The sequence below is a fragment of the Ictalurus punctatus genome, chromosome 4, assembly GCF_001660625.3.
Source record: "Ictalurus punctatus breed USDA103 chromosome 4, Coco_2.0, whole genome shotgun sequence".
NCBI classification, from domain to species: domain Eukaryota; kingdom Metazoa; phylum Chordata; class Actinopteri; order Siluriformes; family Ictaluridae; genus Ictalurus; species Ictalurus punctatus.
The window spans coordinates 20,509,504-20,531,842 of NC_071284.1; the positions used below are offsets into that span (position 1 = coordinate 20,509,504).

Sequence of the window (22,339 nt, forward strand, 5' to 3'; positions counted from 1 at the left end):
AAGTGGATCCATGTGACCAAACACAGACAGACCTATGGCAGTGGTTGAAATACATATGTAAGGAGAGCAGGTCATTTGCCATGGCTAATGGTGATCATGATAATATGCACTTCCTCCCTGAGATTATTCCCAATATAATCTGGCTTGCAGGTTACTTACCACTCTGGACAGGGGTAATGATCCCTCACTTCCGAAGCACAAACATCACCGTGAGTTCAGACAATGTTGAAGCAGAGTTCAAAAACATCAAACGCAGGCTTTTCAAGCATGAAAACTTGCCTATTCAGGTGGATCGATTCATTGCTCAACATCTGTCCTTCATTGAGGGCAATATGCAAATTTTTTTCTGCAAAACAAAAAGGTGAAGAAGATGGAGCTGTTGCAACAGTGATCATCACAGGAGTCAATCCACTACCCACCACAACTTGCAGTGTAGATGGAAAAGCAGAAATGGATGCTTCCTGTTCTGGGAAGTCTGACACTGTCACAAACATCCATCCAACAGATGAAGACGCTGTTGAAAACTGGAGAGGTCTAGTGGTTCCACCCAAAAAGAGGAAGAGGAAGTCGTACCTCGCTTCTTGTCCTGGATGGCGCCATGCAGATACATCCATGAGGGGGAAAAAGACTGAACTATTGAAAAATGGAACTCATCAACAGCCTGTTAAACTCAGGAAATCAAGAATCTCTGTGCTGAACACATGCGCATTTTATGCTTTTTGGCAATGCTTATGTTGTGCTTTCTGTGATACTGTCACTTTTGGAAATATTGTTTGTGGTGAGGACTTCAACAACCTCCTCCAGCTAGAAAAAATCACCACAGAGAGTCTGAATGCACAGGTCTACATACAGAGGGCAGAGTTGCTGAGTGGAATATTCAAGCTGTCCAATTGAAGTCTGGTGCTCTCCAAATCGATGCACAGTGCCACATCTCCATTATCATTGAAAAGTCAATGACACAACATGCAGGTGTTTCCTTCACACAACAGTGCTTCTCACAATATTGCATGCTCAGCACAGAAGTCACAAGGGAAATTCCATTTGTTTGTACTTCTGTCGCTGTACTGCAGGCTTCTGACATGGCTCACCTTCAGACCGTGGTGGAAGAAGGCCTTAACCTTCCGGATTCCCCCTGCCTCAGGCCAATCCAAAGTCCGTCACAGTGTCCATCTGCATTCAAGACAGACTCTACCTCAGGAAAAGTGCTCTGTGCAGGGAAAGTTTCTCACAGTTACTGTCTGGGAGAACTTCTGTGGATTGACACTGACCTGTGAATCACCTACACAGAATTTTCTTTGTGTGAATTTCCCTTCAATCGGATGCTCCAAGGAGAGAGATTTATTTTAAAGGCAGTCATTGCTTTCAGAAGAGGCTTAACCCAGGATGCTCTTGGACATTATGTGGCTTACTGCAGGAGGTCTCCATGTGTCTGGGAGATATATGACGACCGGAGAAGTGGAGTGACCGGAATGTCAGAAAAAAATAAAAAATGCCCACATGCTGTGATATACACAAAAGACTGATTGCATTGTTTCAATTGACTTTTTTTTTAATTTATTTTTTATTTTTGTTCTAAGCCACACACAAGTCAACACACAAGTCGTCTCTGCTATTCTGGAAGTTGGGCTTGATAGTGTTTGTACTCAAGTCTTGGTTTGAAGACAGATAGTGGCTTGTCAGTGTTAAGTGTTTGAAAGTAATGTTTGAAAGTACACAGTAATTCAATTTCACGTGTGTGTGTGTATATATATGTGTTTTTTTATATATATATATATATATATATATATATATATATATATATATATATATATATATACATACACACACACACATATATACATATATATATACATACACATATACACATATATATATATATATATATATATATATATATATATATATATATATATATATATATATATATATATATATATATATATATATATGTATATATGTGTGTGTGTGTGTGTATACATGGATATATATGTGTGTGTATATGGATATATATGTGTGTACACACACACGGCCTATGTATGTTTAAACACAGATTACAGCAAACAGATTATGGTGCGTGTATTTATTTATGACAATGTTAATATGACTGTTATTCTCATAACAACATATACAGTAACAATTAAAAAACACAGTACAGTAACAATCAAAAAACACTTATGTGACACTTACGTGTTACATTTCACACATCCTGTGATCCGCTGTGTCCCTTAAAAGTTGGAAACGCACAGTGGATAAGTAACAATTAATTGAATGTGACTATTTAATGTGATTTGTTTTGCCGTTTGGATTTTACCTGGTTACTTCAAGTGTATTGTTAAAAAAAAGACAGTCACAAAAACAAAGCTTTTATCGGCACAAACGGAGCACAAACAATTGAGACTATTTGGGCTGAATTTGGAGCATGTGGGGGGGCTGAGTGACCTCAGAATGACCTATAAATATTCTTTTAATATCTCCAAAACCAAAGCGGCACAAACCAGCACAAACGGAGCACAAACGATTAAGACTGTTTTGCCGACATTTTGAAATGGGTGGGGGGCCAACTTCACACAGGTTGATGGTCAGAAGTCCACATGTTTGGCACATTATACACTCATGGTCATGAGGATCAGCAAAAATAAGCACAAACAGAACATGATTTCTGGTGGCACACAGTATAATATACTTTTATAATATACTAATATACTTAAGTATAATATACACAGTATAATATACTTTTCATTTCACTATATGCTGCCCATGTTTCTCCCCAATCGATGTTTCCTCCACATTTCTCTTTATTTTTACTTTTTTTTAATTTCTGAAAAATAGTGACAGTCAGACGATTGAATGCTCTCACATTTATTTTTGAAGGAAGCAGGATTTGGGGATCAGGCACTCTATGGCAGGGTTTTCTACAGTTGAAACGGTGTGTTCAAGTCATTTCAGAAAGATTATATTTATAAGTTGAACGCACATGAATGACACCAAAAAGTGTTACGAGTGGGAAACTGGATTTTCTTTGATTTTCTTCAGTTGGTGACGTGTCGGTAAGAAAACATGGTGAAATCAGTGGATGCCACGTCTGTAGTTAATGTTTACTTACCTTTGAAGCTGATTTCAGTTATTATGTGTTTGGTATATGCAGCAAGTTATTGCAATACAAGCAAATTGCTTAACTTTATCAGGCTGTTTTAGTTACAATATAACAAGCTAATTGCCTGCCCAAAATACGATAGCATTATACAATTACTTGAACGCACCTGGCGTCATAGTTACGACTTCCCAGCTTGTAAATATGAACTTCCCAGGAAAACTTGAATGCACCAAAAGGTCATGCAGAGTGTGAGCCTTGTCTGCATGCGATAGTGTAGTGTGTGTATAACACCAAACAACTGATCAAGTACAGACAACAAGTTATTGAAATTTTGTAATATAAAAGGGTCAGCGATTCAGAGATTTTGAAAGTGTAGTTTGCACTGTGCTAGTGCTAATAAACTGCTACATTAACAATAAATGATCTTGAATAAATTTTTTAATTGACATGAAAGATTTAAAAAATTACAGTAAATTGTTGCAAAATGTCAAAATACATATGGATTTTAAATTTGTGTTTAGTTCTAGCATCTTCTGTATCGTTTGTAACTTTTTTTATTACAGGGTGTGAGGAATGTAATAATGCCAACCCAGGCGTGTGCTTGAAGCATGGTCCTCTCTACCCAATTGTTAACCGACCTGTGATGTCCAAAGCTCGTGCTAGCCTTCCTCTCATCCTCTACATTGACCACTTCCAGGGAGGTGTCTTCTCCAAGAGGCGCATTCCCAAACGTACTCAATTTGGACCCGTGGAGGGGCCGCTGATGCCACAGGGTGAACTGCAGGACACCCACTTTCAACTTAAGGTATATGATGTTCTATTTAAATGGCATTGCCAACATACTGTTTTTCTATTTAAAGTTATTATGTTGGCTTGATAAGCCAATAAACTGTTTTCCTGTTTAAACTTTTGTTGGCTTGACAAAGCCAATATTCTGTTCTTCTTCTTCTTCTTCTTCTTCTTCTTCTTCTTCCTCTTCTTCTTCCTCCAGTACATAACTTGTCATGAATGAAGGCTCAAATTGACCGCCTTATTGAGGAGAGGTGCACTATGACTTTTGTAAGTGGTCTTAGGATGTTCGAACCGTGGCCACATTTTTGGCCCATAGAGAATAAATGGAGAATAAAACACAGGTGTCACAGTTTGGACATTGTTCAGCTGACATGCTCATATCACATATCCTCTTGTACATGTTAGGGAGTAGACTCAGCATGTACACATCACGTTTTGGAATTTTCTCCCAGAAATGTCCTGAAAATGGCGTTATTCTGGCCCTATTGAAAATACATGGTAAATCATTAAATATACCAATATATGCCAGAATAGTTATGCTTTACCAAACACACACACATGTAGCTGCCCCTACTGACTGGCCACATGTTGGTGTCGAATTTGCACCTCGGCCTGCACCGGAGGTACTAAAGCCCTATTTGTTTTTAGAATGTTTTTTCACAAATATTATTAAGGCCCTACCGAAGGTGCCGCGCCTCCGGTGCAAAACGAAGGGCTCTATTGTTTTCGGCATGTTTATTATTATTAGTGGTGCTTGAAAAGCACTACTATTGTTCTCTTGCATACTTATTATTATTATTATTATTATTATTCTCCTTCCACTTTTTTTTCGGCGCATAACTAGTCCCGCACCGTTTGTTCAACGGGTGAGGTGTCAAATCAATCGGCTTATTGAGGCGAGGTGGGCTATGACTTTTATAAGCGATCGGAATGCCGGAATACCCGCTACGGAAGCACAAAGCATGTTAGCATAATGCTAAAACATGCTAGTATAATGCTAGCCCGATGCTAACACGTGCTAGCCCGATGCTAACACGTGCTAGCCCGATGCTAAAACATGTTAAAACAACCTAAAACGCGTTAGCACGATATTAAAACGTGCTTACATGATGCTAACGCCTGCTAAAACATGCGAGTATCATGTTAAAACCCTCTAGCAATCTATCAGTCCGGCTCTCGAAAGTATTGGCGCCCTACGCTGTCGGCTCTCAAAAGTATCGGCGCCCGATCCGAAATTTGCCACACAAGCACCACTCACATTTTCTTCAGGAAATGTACTGGTCTAGTTATAATTATTCTTCTTCCACGTTTTTTTCGGCGCGTGACTAGTCCCGCACCGTTTGTCGGAGCTCGCCGGTGAGGTGTAAAATCAATCAGCTTATTGAGGAGAGGTGTGCTATGACTTCTATAAGTGATCGGAATGCCGGAATTCCCGGTATAGAAGCTCAAATTCAGAAAATTTCCCATAGACTTGCATTGGGTTTCGAAAGTATTAGCTCTCTAAAGAGAAAGCTCTAAAAGTTTTGCCTCCATACACATTTGGCTCTAAAATGTATTGGCACACGATCTGTTCGGCTCTCAGGAGTATTGGCACCCTATCCGGCCGGCACTCAAAAGTATTGGCACCATGCGCGGCCAGCTCTCAAAAGTGCTGACGCCCTTGACGGTCGGCTCTAAAAAGTATTGGCGCACTACACAGCCGGCTCTAACAGTGCTGGCGCCCTATCTGTCCGGCTCTCGAAGGTATTGGTGCCCTACGCCGGCGGCTCACGAAAGTATTGGCGCCCATTCAGAATTTTGCCATGGCAAGCTTTACTCACATTTTCTTCAGGAAATGTACCGGTCTAGGTTTTAATTCTTCTTCTTCCAGTTTTTTTCTGTCACGTAACTAGTCCTGCACCATTTGTTGGAGATCGACAGGTGAGGTGTCAAATCGATTGGCTTATTGAGGAGAGGAGTGCTATGACTTTCAGAAGCGATCGGAATGTCGGCATTCCCAATACGGAAGCTCAAAGTCGGAAAATTTCCCATAGACTTGCATTGAGTTGCGTAAGTATTGGCCGTCTAAACAGAAAGCTCTAAAAGTTTTGCCTCCGTACACATTCAACTGTAAAATGTATTGGCACACGATCTGTTTGGCTCTCAGAAGTATTGGCACCCATCCCGGTTTCATCACGGCAAGCACCACTCACATTTTCTTCAGGAAATGTACCAGTCTAGTTGTTGTTGTTGTTGTTGTTGTTGTTGTTGTTATTATTATTATTATTATTATTATTATTATTATTATTATTATTATTATTATTACGGCATCTCGGTCATCTCGATCTGGATGAGGGAACACCACCTTAAGCTCAACCTGGCAAAATCTGAGCTTCTCGTCATCCCAGCCTTTCCCTCAATCAAACACAACCTCACTGTACAGCTTGGCTCAACCATACTCAAGCCAACCAGGGTGGCCAGGAACCTTGGGGTGATTCTCGATGACAGCTTGACCTTTACGGAACACATCTCAACAATTGCACAGTCCTGTAGCTTCATCCTAAACAACATGAATAAATTCAGATCTTACCTCACCGAACAGGCTATACAACTACTAGTCCAGGATTTTGTTGTCTCAAAACTGGACTACTGCAACTCACTACTCTCGGGCCTCCCGGCCAGCTCCATCAAACCCCTTCAAATGATTCAAAATGCAGCAGCATGCCTCATCTTCAACCAGCCCAAGAGAACCCATGTCACACCCCTCTTCATCTCCCTCCACTGGCTTTCTATAGCTGCCCGCATCAAATTCAAGGCCTTGATGCTCACCTACAAGACCTTGTCTGGAACAGCACCCTACTACCTCAACTCTCTCCTGAAGGCTTACATTCCCTCATGCAACCTGCGATCAATTAATGACCAAAACCTAGTAGTACCTACTCAGCATGGTTTGCCTCCGGTGCAAACCAGAGGGTGCATTCACCGGAGGTGCAGGGCCCTATTGTTTTCGGCATGTTTATTGTTGTTGTTGTTATTGTTATTATTATTATTATTATTATTAGTAGTAGTAGTAGTAGTAGTAGTATCTACTGTAATAAATTATTTCTTTTTCATGCATTCGTGTGATTTTAAGGCATTTGCATCGTGCGAAAAGTAAAGAAATTCGACACAGGCGTCAAACCTTGTGAAAATGTAATAGTTACGTTGGGCATGGTCTAGGAGCTCCATAGCGCCACCGAATGCAGGCAATGATCGGGATGAAGTTGCGCTGATATGCATGAGATTTACCATAGTCATTGCGCTCATCAAGTGCGACAAAGTTCACATGGTTGTATCTGACTCCGCCCAACAGGAAGTCGGCCATGTCGGATGAAATTTTGGACTTTCAAAATTTCCTGCGGTGTTTTGAGAGACTTAAGATGGCTGAAAATCCATGAAAATTTACATATACGTTTGTCTTACGACATTAATTGATATGATGTTGCATTTTATAATAGTTATTTATCACACTTATTAAAGTATGGCAGCATGATAGATTTAATTGGTTATTTAACTTTGGTGTGGCAAAATGGCTCGAAAGTGCCACCTACAAAATTTCACCGATGTGCGCCTCGCGCTACATTTCACCTACATGTACGAAATTCGGTAAACATGTTTAAGATGTCAATATGTATAAAAATGTCTATTGAACCCATGTCCTAAACTCAACAGGAAATCAGCCATTTTGATTTTTCTCTTAAATTCTGCTCCATTTTTTGACATTTCCAGGCCTCGTTCTTTAACGAACTCCTCCTAGAAATTTCATCAGATCGGCATCATATTTGGTCAGTCTCATCTAAAGTTTGCACCAAACATCACGTTTTGTACCAAACCTGGCCTGAGGCTACATACATGCCAATAATGCCAATACCAATGAATATTTCATGACTTTGGAATACTTGAAAACTCTTGAAATTTGGTACACCCATCAAAGATTGGCAATATTCTGTAATTCTTTTATCATTTGTCCTGGGTCAGTCTAGTGGACTCCATAGCACCCCGCTAACATGTTCGAATGAGATTAATGCAGTGATGGCCACACAGTTTGTCCGATTATCACAAGTTTTGGTGGGGACATTGTTCTCACCATTGCAGACATTTTCCCCATTGGTTTGTATTAGCACCGCCCAACAGGAAGTCAGCCATTTTGGTTTGTTGGAAAAAACACATGCTCTGGATTTTGAATTACTCCTCCCAGGGAATTTATGTCACAGGCATCAAACATGGCAAAAATCATACCAAGACATTGAAGATGGTAAATTGTGAACAGATTTTTGATATATTGAATGGTGTTGCCTTGATAAACTTATGGCATATAAATGAGCTATTGGAAGACCTCATGTCTTTGGTTTGCTTTGTGTGATTTAGGCCAAAATTGAGTTTTATATTTGGTATTGGGGGCTGAACACATGAATGTGACTAATGTGGGGCATGGTCATAACGCCACCAACTGGCAGCAGGAAGTGTTGCAATATTGATCATATCTTTGCTGTGCATTGTGTGACTTAGATCAAAACTGAGATTTTAATTTGTTATAGGGGACTGATCACATGGATGTACCTATTGCACCACGCTTTAAAACTGAGACATATGTTTACCAGTTTGCTCTGGCTACGACATGCAAGGGCCTTACATCCCCCTGTGACAGGGGGACCCCTTGTTCTTATTCTTCTGAGAACCAAAAAAATGAATTGCTACTCCTCCCAGAGCTTTCAAGCTACATGCACCAAACTTGGCACAGACCTTCAGCCTGTTTTGACTTGAGTTGTGACCTTTCTAAGTGATAGGAATTACGGAATTCCCTTTATGGAAGCTCAAATTGGCCAAAATTCCCATTGACTTGCATTACAAAATTCTGACTGTTATAACTCCTTTAGCTTTCAAGCTACCTCCACCAAACTCAGCACAGTCCTTCAGGCCGATCACACTGGTCAAGCTCTATTTTTCCAAACTGATCGGACTCCTGGTATTCCTGTTGCGGACAATGCTACTTCCCAAAAACTCCCATTCACTTACATTGGGGAATGTTCAGAGCCTGGCTCCAACTGTCAAAATTCATACACATGTGAGTGCACACGGCCGGACACCTAAAAGTATTGGGATGCTGTCTAGCTCCAAAAGTATTGGGATGCTGGAAGCCTAAAAGTATTGGGACGCTGTCTAGTGCCAAAAGTATTGGGAAGCTAGCTACCACCCCCTACCAACCACCCAGAGCACTCTAGCCACCATTTAGAGCACCCTAGCAACCGTATAACATTTTGAATAAGCCATATTTCAGCACCAGAACATTATACAGACTTATGGTTTGGCTCCCTTGCAATCACTTGCATCATGGTAGCGACTGCCCAGTGCAGTTTTTTACCATGGCAAGCACCACTCACATTTTCTTCATGAAATGTACATGTCTATTTAAAAAAATATATATTATTCTTCTGACACCCAAAAATTCTAAATGCTACTCCTCCCAGAGCGTTCAAGCTACATGCACCAAACTCACCACAGACCTTCAGCCTGTTCTGAGTTAGTGTGTTATGACTATTTGGTTAGAATTACGGAATTCCCATCAGGGAAGCTCAGATTGGCCAATGACCGTTGTAACTCCTTGAGCATTCAAGCTACTTACACCAAACTCAGTAAAGTCCTTCAGGCTGATCAGTCTGATCATGCTGTATTTTGCATAACTGATCAGACTTATGGTTTTCTTTTAGTGGATGATCAAATATCCCCAAAACACCCATACACTTGCACTGATGAAATGTTCAGAGACTGGCACAGATACCTGTGTGCACATGGCCTGAAGCACCTCTTCTCTCCCTCTCACTCTGTCAATGTACTTGTAACAGAGACTCACTTCATCTATCTCTCTTTTAATGTCACACTTTCAGCATCCATCTCTCTATCAATCTTCCAGTGGCGCACACTCTCTCCATATTTCAGTCATATTATACAAGTCTACCTGTATCACTCTCCCACTCCTTCTGTCTTTAAAACACTAAAAGTCTTGCTATCTATCTGCATGTATCAGTCTGTCTCTCCAGGTGTCTTTATACCATTCTCTCCATCAATTTACTAGTGTCTATTTAATCTAAGCAACTATTGGCACCCTATCTATCTATCCAGCTTGAGAAGTATTGGCACCCCCATCTGTCTATCCTACTCTAAAAGCATTGGCACTATAGCTATCAATCTAACTCTACTAGTATTGTCACCCTATTTATTAAATCAACTCTACAAGTATTGTCACCCTATCTGTCTATTCAGCTCTAGAAGTATTGGCACCCTGTTTATCTTTCTATCTATCCAATCAACTCTAACCTATCTGTTTCCCTTTTATTCTTAAAACTCCATGTTAGCTCCAGATTTCAAACTGATAACTTTTTTAAACTTTCAGACTGGCTTTGTCAAGCAACATCAAAGTTTGTCCTCAAACTTTATCTATCTAGTTATTTTTCTGCTTTTTCTTTCTCTGAGACAATTAATTTTATTCGCTACTCCTCCCAGAGATTTCAGGTTACATCCACCAAATTTGGTACTGACCTTCAGCCTGTTCCATTGATCATTGATTGAATGCTCTTTGTCTGACTCAGAATGTTCAAGATTTCAATCTCCAACTGTCAAAACTCACACACACCGGTGTGCACATGGTCTGAAGCCCTTCTCTCCCTCTCTCTGTCATGTATGTACCTGTAACAGACTCTCACTTCATCTATCTCTCTGTCTGTCTGTCTGTTTGTCTATATCTGTCTGTCAATTTATCTATCTGTCTAATCAACTCTACAAGTATCGGCTATAATAAACTACATGTTTTGGCACCCTATCTATTTAATGAACACTAGAAGTATTGGCACTCTGTCTAGCTCTACAAATATTGGCACACTATCGATCCAATCAACTCTACAAGTATTGGCACCCTGTCTGTCTGTCTATCTATCGATCTATCTATCTATCTATCTATTCATCGCTGCGGGTATTGGTATCCTACCTATCTGTCTGTCTGTCTTTCTTAAAACTGCACATTACATTCACATTTCAATCTGATAACTATTTTAAGCTGTCAGACCAGCTTTGTCAAGCCATCATCAAAGTTTATCCTCAAACTTTACCTATCTAGTTCTAATCTTGGTCTCTAACAGATCTGTTTACATTTTTAATGTATAGTTATGCATGTTGGACCCTCAAAAAGACAGCGAACGATCAGAGGAATTGTGGATTAACCTATCTGATGAAGATCGCTGTAACTGGATGATGTTTGTCCGTCCTGCTGAAAACCACCTGGAGCAGAACCTAGTGGCCTATCAGTATGGATCCGACATCTTCTACACCACGATCAGAAACATTCCACCAAAACAGGAGCTTAAGGTGAGCATCAGCAGGGAGTATTTTGTAGAAGAGTACTCAAATGTATGTGTTTTTACTGACTTCAACAGCTATAAGTGGACATTCATGTCTTTCCCTGCAGGTCTGGTATGCTGCATCATATGCAGAGTTTGTGAATAAAAAGATTCATGAAATCACAGAAGAAGAGAGGAAGGGTAATTAATTGTTTTTAATTTTTTGTTTTTTTGTTTTTTTAAAATATGTTTTTCAACTTGTTAGGAAAGCTAACCAAGAACTATAAAAAACTGGACAAAATTGCTGTGTTATTATTACTTCTTACTTACTACTAGGAAAAACTCCATTCTGAAGCACATTAGATAGATTTTATATTGAAATCTTTGTAATGTGTTTAGTGATTCTAACTCCTGTTAGATGTTAGCGGATGTCTGACACAAAACATTACAAAGGTGTTGAATAAGAAAAAGCAATTAAACTTAAGGGATAACTGTCAGATCTTACATACAGCCAGAGTGTACAGATGAGTAGGTGTGAGAGCTGGACAGACTAAAGGACTAAAGTGCTGTCACACCTGCCGCTTTTGGAAGAAATAAAGCAAAAGTTAACTCAAGCTGGCAGCACTATTAGAAGGTTGCTGAACAGCATTGTGGGTAATATAGGAAACTGTTAACCAAAGTGAAAGTCGATGACAAGATTAAATTAAAAAAGTCAGCTTCAAAATCATGAATAACGCTAAAGATCATATGCGAGTTAAAAGTAATTCAGAGTGGAATTTTCTTTAAGCTGTTTTATTTGTGTTGAAAATGTCTCACTCACCCAGTCTTGTGTTCTGTACTTGTTAGTACTACGAGAGCAGGAGAAGAACTGGCCATGTTATGAGTGTAACAGGCGTTTCATGAGCTCAGAGCAGCTCCAACAACATCTTAACATGCATGATGACAAACTGGACCTCATACAAAGGTTCAAACCTTTTTGTTTTACATTGTGCAGTCTAGCTTTAGGATACATTGAATTAATTTTCATTTTGTAGGCCAAAAACACGTAGGCGAGGACGGGGCAGGAAACGGTTCAGTACTGGAAGGCGACCAGGCAGACGACCCAAATTCATCCGTCTGGAAACTCCACCAGAAGGTGCAGATAAAAGCCAGGTATGATCTGACGGTGCTAGCATTATTTAATTTCACATTTCTTTTTTTTTTTACTTAGCCTGTACCTCCTGTGGTTATAGGACTTTCTGGCATTCTCAAAACTCCCATATGAGGAACAGGCAGGAAGGGTTATGAATGGGTTGAAGGTGGACGAGCTGGGAGAAGATACTGTGGAAACTGCTACAAGTGGCACATTAGAGACCCAAGCAGGACAGACTGACACTCTAAATGATGTGAATGCTGCTGAATCCCAAATCTCAGCTTCTAATGATTCACAGGCTGATAAAGAGGACCAAAATGCATCAGTTTCTACTGACACCCATGTCACTCCCCAGGACATGAGGCGTGCCCGGAGGATCCGGGTAAGAGTAGGCCCTTAAAGTATCTACACTCCCCTATTCTCTAAAATATAATGCTTTAAGTAGAGTGGTGTTGTTTAACATTAGCATGTACGTATATTTCTTTATCTTACATTCAACGCTGCACATTAAGGTGGACTTGCAGGTAGGTCTAATGTAGACTAGAGATGAGGACCAACCACATAGTGTTGTGGTTTTCTTAACCTGTTGTACAACTCCTGTATCTTCATGATTTCTCTTTTATTTCAGTGTTTTTGTACTCCATCTGGCCACAGAATTATAATCATACACAATGAATGGTTCACTTACATTGATGCGATTAGATAGCATAAGATATGGTGTTTCTGAATTTGTGATTACAAAATTTGGCACAGGTAACAATTTTGTGCCTGTCTCATCACACTCCTATACTCCTCTCTCCCAGAATGCTGCCCTTCAGCACCTCTTCATTAGGAAGTCCTTCCGTCCCTACAAGTGCACACTTTGTGGAAAAGCCTTTCGGGAGAAGGATAAACTAGAACAACACATGCGCTACCACAGCCGGGAAGGCTGCCGATACACCTGCCACCAATGCAACAAAGGCTTTTTGAGCAGTACGGTCCTGGAGGAACACCTTCAAATGCACTTGGAGCAGCGCAGCTACTCCTGCCTGTTCTGTGCAGAGTCCTATGACAGGCTGGAGCTGCTCAAAGAGCATGTCAGTGTTCATTTGGTCAATGGCTGCTTCTCTTGTCCCTCCTGCAAGAAGACATTCACGGATTTCATACAGGTCTCGTACAGCACATGTAGAGTTGGTTTTCTAGATAGTCTAGCCATGGAGTAAATTATGTTTAATAACTTGTTTCTCTGCACATGTCATGTCATCATTATTGTTAATATGAGCAGGTAAAGAAGCATGTGCGGAGCTTCCACTCAGAAAAGATATTCCAGTGTATGGAATGTGATAAAGCCTTCTGCCGTCCGGACAAGCTGCGGCTGCACATGCTACGCCACTCTGATCGCAAAGACTTTCTGTGTTCAACCTGTGGCAAGCAGTTCAAAGTAAGAGCTTTTAAACGTGCATTTATAATAATTTAGCTGATTTTTTTTTTTTTTAGTTAGTTAAGTAGCACTAATTTGTTGATATTTATTGATGCTAAGAATAAGTTGAATTTCTTGGTGTGTGTGTGTGTATATATATAATGTGCACTGTATGACAAAGTATTTGGACACCTGACCATCACACTCATATTTTAGTGTTCCCCAAACTGTTGCCACAATTGTCTAAAATGCCTGTGTGTGCTGCAGAATTATGATTTCCTTTCACTTGCACTGAGTGGCCTAGCCCAAACCTGTTTCAGCAAGACAATGCCCCTGTGCACAAAGCAGGGTCCATAAAGACATGGTTTGCCAAGGTTGGTGTGGAAGAACCCAAGTAGGAAACAGACCCCTTGACCTCAACCTAACTGAACAATTTGGAGATAAATTGGAACGCAGACTGCACACCAGGTCTTCTCTTCCAACATCAATGCCCATACTCACTATTGCTCTTGTGGTCAAATGGGCACAAATCCCCACAGCCACACTCCAAAATCTAGTGGAAAGCCTTCCTAAAAGAGTGGTGACTGTTAAAGCAGACCAACTCTGTAATGGGATGTTCAAGAAGCACACACAGGTATGATGATTAGGTATGCACATACTTTTGTCCATATAGTATATCTTAGACCCATGGCTCTCAAAGTGTCTGTGAAACAGAGCCAGGTGGTCCATAATTTGTTACATTTTGTTAAAGTGGTGAAAATTATAAATAATTGCCTATAAATAATGTAAATGTAAATTGGAATTTAATTACAACCTTGTTCTATTAATGAGAACTTGCTATATAAATAGCCAAATATTATTGTACAATTTAAATAACGAGTTTAATATGTGAGTAGTTGGTTTATGTGGTGCTCGAAAGTTTATGAATCCTTTAGAATGTTCAGAATTTCTGCATAAATATAACCTAAAACAAAATCAGATTTTCACAAGTCCTAAAATTAGATAATTAAACAAATAAGACAAAATTATTATACTTGGTCATTTATTTATTGAGGAAAATTATCCAATATTACATATCTGTGAGTGGCAAAAGTATGTGAACCTTTGCTTTCAGGTTTGCTTTCAGGTTTGCAGGTTTCAATAACTGAAATTGAATATTTCCTGTACGTATTGAGCAGTCCTGGCTTTGAGGAATTTTAGCCCATTCCTCAGTTCAGAACAGCTTCAACTCTGGGATATTGGTGGGTTGAACTTGCTTCAGGTCCTTCCACAACATTTCTATTGAATTAAGGTCAGGACTTTGACTTGGTCATTCCAAAACATTAATAATAATAATAATAATAATAATAATAATACATTTTTTTTTTTTATCTGTAATGGACTTTTCCAATACCCAACATGCTACAAAAACAGGGAATAGAGATAAAATACAGAGATAATACAGTACAGTAAGACAGTAAATATAAAACAAACAATAATTAACTCTATATCCTACTGAAAAAATTTGATCAAATTAATCAGTATAAGCTATTTTAAAAAGATTGGTTTTCAACATTTTCTTAAATCTGCTTAACATGGGAGCATTTCTGGCTGTAAAAGGAAGTGCATTCCATTGCTTAGGGGCTGCAAAAGAAAAAGGTCTCTCAACCATATTTTTTAGTTTGCAAAAAGGCTGCTGAAGAGTGAGAGAATCAGCAGAACAGAGAAAACGAGAAGGTGTGTATGAGGTAACTAGGTCACAAATGTAATAAACATTAACTTTACTCTTCTTCAACCATTCTTTGGTAGAATAACTTGTGTGCTTAGAGTCCTTGTCTTGCTGCATGACCCACAGATGGGATTAGATTCTGCTGGAATACAGTGTTTTCCTTTCTCCAAACATAATGATTCTCATTCTCAAAAGTTCTATTTTGGTCTGGAGAAGCTCTGTTCACAGGAAATGCCACTCCACACCAATTTCATCTCTGTCTGTGCTGTGAGTCGTTTATAACGTGTATTTGGACACAACACACACTAGATTCACTTTGGTTTTACCTTAGTGTAATTTCACCTGATTGGTAATGAGAAGTGAATTAAAAAAAACTGTTGCAAACTAAACAAAGGTGTTCCTGCAGTTTGCCACCTAAATAAAAGTCACAAGTTCTAACGCATACTAGCATTATTATTATTATATTACTATTTGTACCCCAACTAAAAATTTTATATTAAGTATTATTCAGTGCAATAATAATATTATAAAATAGCAATATTTTATTTATTTATTTATTTATTTATTTATTCATTTATTTCTTTAGAAAACATTATTTACATTTATAACACTACTTGTTACATTACCCTGGCAGTAAATTACAAAAAAAAAAAAAAAAAAAAATTCGCAAACACTGCTGTGAGGGGGTTTCTAATACAGCTACTGAGGGAGTGATGGTAAATTTGACATATTTTTCTCTTCTGACTGCCGTACTCCATCTCTCCATTTTTTTCCTTTCTTGGAAAATTATGGAAAGGAAATACTGGATTTTTTTTTCTTTCACTGTTTGAGAAAATGGTAATGCAAAAAAGATATTTGCTGTGGTCTCCCGTATACCTCTATAGAAGTTTACCCTGCTATAGTTTGCTTAAACCCAGAAATGGATGTATATGCATGAACACAATCCATTATAGCTGATGTAGCATGGTCTTAAAACCACTCCTGCAGAGGGTAAAAATGGACTTGATTTTCTTCAATTTGTACACAGTCTGTCTGACTGAGGATTGGTGGAGTTCAAACTTGTAACCTCTTCCAGCCGGATGAGCATCAACAACTCTTTTTCTGAGGTCCTCAGAAATCTCCTTTGTTCATGCCATGATACACTTCCACAGACATGTGTTGTGAAGATTAGACTTTGATAGATCCCTGTTCTTTAAATAAAATAGGATGCTCACTCACACCTGATTGTCATCCCATTGATTAAAAACACCTGACCTTCCAATTAACTGCTCATTCAAGAAGTTCACGTACTTTTGCATCTCGGATATGTAATATTGGATAATTTTCCTCAGTAAATAAATGGTGAAGTATAATATTTTTGTCTCATTTGTTTAATTGGGTTCTTTTTTCTATCTTTTTTATATTTATGTAGATATATAGATTATAAATATTATAAAATTATGTAGATGTATAGACTAAAAATTATAAAAGATTCACAAACTTTCAAGCACTACTGTGTTTTCTAGTTATAGAGGTCTTGGGCTGCGAAAGATTTAGACTTAGACTGTAGACTTAGGGTAATCTTAAGCCCAGTCATATAGTGGGTTCGATTAGAACTGATAATGAGAAGATTTCTGAAAAAAGTTTACTGTTTATTATGCAGAGGAAGGATAAATTGCGGGAGCACATGCAGCGCATGCACAACCCAGAGCGCGAGGCCAAGAAAGCTGATCGCATTCACCGCACAAAGTCTCTGAAGCAAAAGGAGCCCTCCACTGACTTTGAGAGCTTTATTTTTAAATGCCGGCTCTGCATGATGGGCTTCAGACGGAGAGGAATGCTGGTGATAACCTTCTCTCCCTTAATTAAATATCACATGTCTCTTAAATATCTTGCCCAATATAACAAACCCAATTTGCTTAATGATTTTTCTAGGAATCAGTGTTTTAATTACTTAATTTATTACAGGTTAATCACCTGTCAAAACGCCACCCTGAGATGCGAATCGATGAGGTCCCTGAGCTGACACTCCCCATCATTAAGCCCAACAGAGATTACTTTTGTCAGTATTGTGATAAGGTATGCACTGGATAGAATTTTCAGATTTTCAAATTTAGCTTAGTCTCCTGTGACAAATATCCATCTACACTGGATACAGTGAAACATGAGCGAGGTAGCAAAATCTGTCTATTTTGAAAATATTGCTCACAGCTATATCAGGAAAAAGTGCTTATAGATATAGCTTATAGATATTTGGAATGAAGAGGAATCTATTTTTATGAGATATTGTAATAGCTGTGTTCTGGATTTTTGTGATCTTGCAGGTTTATAAGAGTGCAAGTAAGCGCAAAGCTCACATCCTAAAGAATCACCCTGGTGCAGAATTACCACCCAGTATCCGGAAGCTGCGTCCGGCCAGGCCGGGTGAGCCAGACCCCATGTTGAGCACCCACACTCAGCTAACAGGCACCATTGCCACAGCCCCTGTCTGTTGCCCACACTGTGCAAAGCAGTATAGCAGTAAGGTATGTGTGTTTGTTACCAGGTCTTACTCAGCATTGCTTACTCCCAGTCTTGGAACACTTGTTGACAGTACAAGAATTTTCCATAAAATAATTTATTGAATTTGTTTTGCTGATCACCAAGTCCTGAGCTGAATCTGGGATATTATAATAAAAAGCACTCCACTCCATGGAAATGAGGAATGCTAGTTCAAAAATCTGGGTTTTGGTTATACAATAATAAAATACATTGCTGTCCAAATAAATGGTCTAGTGGAATGCGGTTTATTTTGTCTTGTTTTTAGACAAAGATGGTGCAGCACATCCGTAAAAAGCATCCAGAATTTGCACAGCTATCCAACAGCATCCAGGCTCCCTTAGCTACAACCGTCATTAACAGCACTCCAGCCGTCATCACAACTGATGGTACTACAACTGAGGCTGTGGTGGTAAGAAACCCCGATATATATTTATGAAATACCATGCAGGCTCACTCTACGTCATCTGTGACTATGCATAAGTCCAGCATGAGGGTTCTCTTTATGGTATGCCATTTTGTGTATCCATATGCATGTGTCCTTCATGCTCCCTCTTTCATACCCTAGACAACAGACCTTTTGACACAGGCAATGACGGAGCTGTCTCAGACTCTGACCACAGATTACCGCACAGTGCAGGGAGACTTCCAGAGGATCCAGTATATACCTGTGACTCAGGCTGGAGGGGGTTTGGCCCAACCGCAGCACATCCAGTTGCAGGTGGTGCAGGTTGCTCCGGTAAGAGCATAGCCACTTACATTCATGGGGAAAAAGAAAGTACAGTTTTCAATTAAATAACAATTGTGTAGTCCTGACCAACTTCTATAAACAAATAAATAAATAACCTCAGGTGACAACAAAAAACACAACAGATTACAATATGTAGTCATTTTATCTCAAAAAGTACACCAACATTCAAAAAATAGGTGGGGAGAAAACAAGTACACCCATCCTGATTACACAATCATTAAGAGAGTAATTAGCAGCCAGGTGTTACTAATTAAATGTACAAGATTAATTAATCAACAAGAAGTGTTACTACCTCTATAAAAGCAGAACTTTTTGGCAGTTTGGTGTTCTGGAGCACTCAGTTGTGTGTCTACATCATGGCAAGAAGAAAGGACATCAGCCATGACCTCAGAGAAGCAACTGTTGCAGCTCATCAATCTGGAAGGCTTGTAAGGCCATCTCCAAATAATTTTATATTCTACAGTGAGAAGGATTAGTTACAAATGGAGAGAATTCAAGAGTGGGCATTCAGACCAAGGTCAGACTGTTTAATCAAGGTCAGACTGTTTATATAGAGATATAACCCAAGAAAAACCCAAGAGCTACATCTTGTGAGCTACATCATGTAACCTACAGGCCTCTGTATGCACATTAAGTGTTTATGCTCATGTTCGCACAATCAGAAAAAAACTGAACAAGTGTGGCTTTCATGGAAGGGTGGCTAGGAAAAAGCCTATTTTCTCCAAAATGGAATATGGCAGCATGACTGTAAAATTACATCTGAACAAACCACTAAAGTTCTAGAACAGTATCCTTTGGACTGATGAGACCAATGTGGAGAAGTTGGATCATCATGCACAGTACCATGTTTGGCAAAAAGCAAACACAAACACTCCATACCAACTGTCAAGAATAGTGGTGGAGGGGTGATGATTTGGGCTTGTTTGTTAGCCACAGGACCTGAGAAACTTGCAGTCGTTGAAACAAAAAAATATTTATACCAGAATATTCTTGAGACAAATGTGAGGCCATCTGACCTTGACCCCTCTCAACTGTCCAGCTTTAGACCTATATCAAATGTCCCCTTCACCTCCAAGATATTAGAAAAGGTTGTAGCACAGCAGCTATGCTCGTACTTGCATAGGAGTTACATTCATGAAATGTATCAGTCAGGATTTAGACCTCATCATAGCACAGAGACAGTGTTAGTTAAAGTGTCCTACTACTGGCCTCTGATCAGGGTCGTGTCTCGCTGCTTGTATTACTCGACCTTAGTGCAGCTTTCGATACTATAGATCATACTATTCTCCTTGATAGATTAGAAAATGTTGTTGGCATTAAGGGAACAGGCCTCTCCTGGCTCAGGTCTTATTTAACCGAACGGTATCAGTTCGTAGATGTAAATGGCGACTTCTCCACACATACCGAGGTTAAATTTGGTGTTCCACAAGGTTCTGTTTTAGGCCCACTGCTTTTTACTTTATATATGTTAATATATTTTATATATGCTAATAATATTTTGGATGCTAATTAACCTCATTTTACTTAATTCTGATAAGACAGAAGTACTTGTAATAGGACCACGTGCAGCTAGAAGTAAGCTTTCTGATCTCACAGTAACTCTGGATGGACTTTCCATTTCGTCATGTACAGCAGTAAAAGACCTTGGAGTAACTATTGACTTCAGTCTATCATTTGATGCTCATGTAGATAATATTACTAGCCTTCTTTCATCTCAGAAATATTGTTAAGAAATTTAATGTCACTACATGATGCAGAAATACATGCTTTCGTCACCTCTAGACTAGATTACTGTAATGCCATACTGTCTGGATGTTCCAGTACGTGCATAAACAAACTCCAGTTAGTCCAGAATGCAGCTGCTAGAGTCCTTACTAGAACCAGAAGATACGACCACATCACCCCAATCTTATCAACACTGCATTGGCTCCCAGTCAAAGCTTGCTTTGATTATAAAATAATATTATTAACTTATAAAGCACTAAACGGTCTCGTGCCACAGTATCTAAGCAAACTTTTGGTTTTCTATGATCCACCATGCCTACTTGGATGAAAAGATGCAGGCTATTTGACAGTACCTCGAATAGCAAAGGCTAAAGCAGGGGGAAGAGCTTTCTCTTATAGAGCCCCACAGTTATGGAATAGCCTTCCAATTAATGTCCGGTACTCAGAATTAGTCTCAGTGTTTAAGTCTAGGCTTAAAACGTATTTGTTTACTCAAGCCTACCATGACTAGACTTTCTGTTACGCTAAGCACAGTCCTAACCATCTCTTCTCTCCCTCTCTCCTTCTGTTGAGCCACACAAGATTTTATGGAGATACTAGAGATCTTGATCCTTTCTGCTCTCCGGACCTGCCTGATCCGTTTCGGATGCCTACCTCTGGATGGAGCTCTCATTACTCCAATTCCAGATTGCGGGGACTAGGGCTGCTTCTAAGGCCAAATATACTTCATATAAAACCATAATGAGCTTCTTTTTTTTTTTTACACTATCTGTTGTTACCCAGATGAGGATGGGTTCCCTTCTGAGTCTGGTTCCTCTCATGGTTTCTTCCTCTTAACATCTTAGGGAGTTTTTCCTTGCCACCGTCGCCACCAGCTTGCTCAATTTGGGATAAATTTACACATTTAAAATCTGTATACCGTGTTTATGTTTCTGTAAAGCTGCTTTTGAGACAATGTCTATTGTAAAAAGCGCTATACAAATAAAATTGAATTGAATCTGTACAGCAGCTTAAGCTGAGCGCAAATTGGGTCATGCAACAGAGCATCGAACCCAACTGTGACAGAGGGCTCCGTCACGATTGCGGCAGCACTACATTTACACACACGTATAATCCACTATCCACCCGTTTTCCGGTTTTCGCTACCCTTGGGTGCACACTAGGGCAGGTTAACAAGCCATTTACCTACATAATGCGCACACATCCACTCCATTACCGCATCCATTCCCCATATCCCACAATAAAAACATGCAGACACCAGATACCAGTAAATGTTTATTGTACTTAGCTGCACGTCTTGTTGTGTTTGTAGTTGTCTGTGTATCCTGCGTCTTAGTCCAGGTTACCAGAACCAAATTGCAAATCCCGGAGGTGAATCAGAAAGTTAGATATCATTGAATTCCCGCGTTGCGCCTGCGCAATCACTCCAGTAACTAGACCGTCTTAACTGTTGTTTCTTTGGGGAGGAGTTGGGAATACAAGATCCAAGTTACTTCCTATATAAAAGTGAATATTATATAATGAATATTGATGAATGCATATATGTTTTATGATACTGAAGATTGTGTTATTATAGATATCGTGATTTATGAAAAGTCATTGTTTTAATACTTACCCCTGGAAGAACATGGAGGAGTCCATGTGAGTGGAGGTTCCAGGTTAAAAGCCAGGCCTGTTCATTTGTGTGGGGAGGGTTGTGGTTTGGAGTTGCAGTGCTAGTATATGGTGTATTTACCTTTCCGTGGAAGGAGTTATCAGCCAAGTGCTGTAGTGTATATATTTTTGTGTAGTTTTCCTCCATTTTCCCCATTTCCCCTATTTTGTCTATTTTGGGGGGGAGGGGCCTTCACGTGGATGTACATATTTTTGTGC

General features: G+C 39.5%; 1 protein-coding gene across 8 annotated transcripts in view; it reads left to right on the forward strand.

The window, feature by feature from the left end:
- The window catches only part of prdm10 (PR domain containing 10), a 92,118-nt gene that overhangs the window by 58,243 nt on the left and 11,536 nt on the right, over positions 1 to 22,339 (forward strand). For 7 of the 8 annotated variants that reach the window (XR_008393898.1, XM_047154985.2, XM_053678035.1 and 4 more), the window contains 13 exons: positions 3,658 to 3,899; positions 11,063 to 11,263; positions 11,364 to 11,436; positions 12,082 to 12,199; positions 12,270 to 12,387; positions 12,468 to 12,749; positions 13,171 to 13,515; positions 13,632 to 13,787; positions 17,117 to 17,296; positions 17,422 to 17,532; positions 17,778 to 17,978; positions 18,260 to 18,403; positions 18,560 to 18,730. Coding sequence is in view for 7 of the 8 variants with exons in the window: in XM_047154985.2 (XP_047010941.1) it covers positions 3,658 to 3,899; positions 11,063 to 11,263; positions 11,364 to 11,436; positions 12,082 to 12,199; positions 12,270 to 12,387; positions 12,468 to 12,749; positions 13,171 to 13,515; positions 13,632 to 13,787; positions 17,117 to 17,296; positions 17,422 to 17,532; positions 17,778 to 17,978; positions 18,260 to 18,403; positions 18,560 to 18,730 (2,342 nt within the window). In the remaining variant the exon portion in view is untranslated. The remainder of the gene's footprint in view (positions 1 to 3,657; positions 3,900 to 11,062; positions 11,264 to 11,363; positions 11,437 to 12,081; positions 12,200 to 12,269; positions 12,388 to 12,467; positions 12,750 to 13,170; positions 13,516 to 13,631; positions 13,788 to 17,116; positions 17,297 to 17,421; positions 17,533 to 17,777; positions 17,979 to 18,259; positions 18,404 to 18,559; positions 18,731 to 22,339) is intronic. The other variant, XM_053678037.1, reaches the window with a different exon arrangement.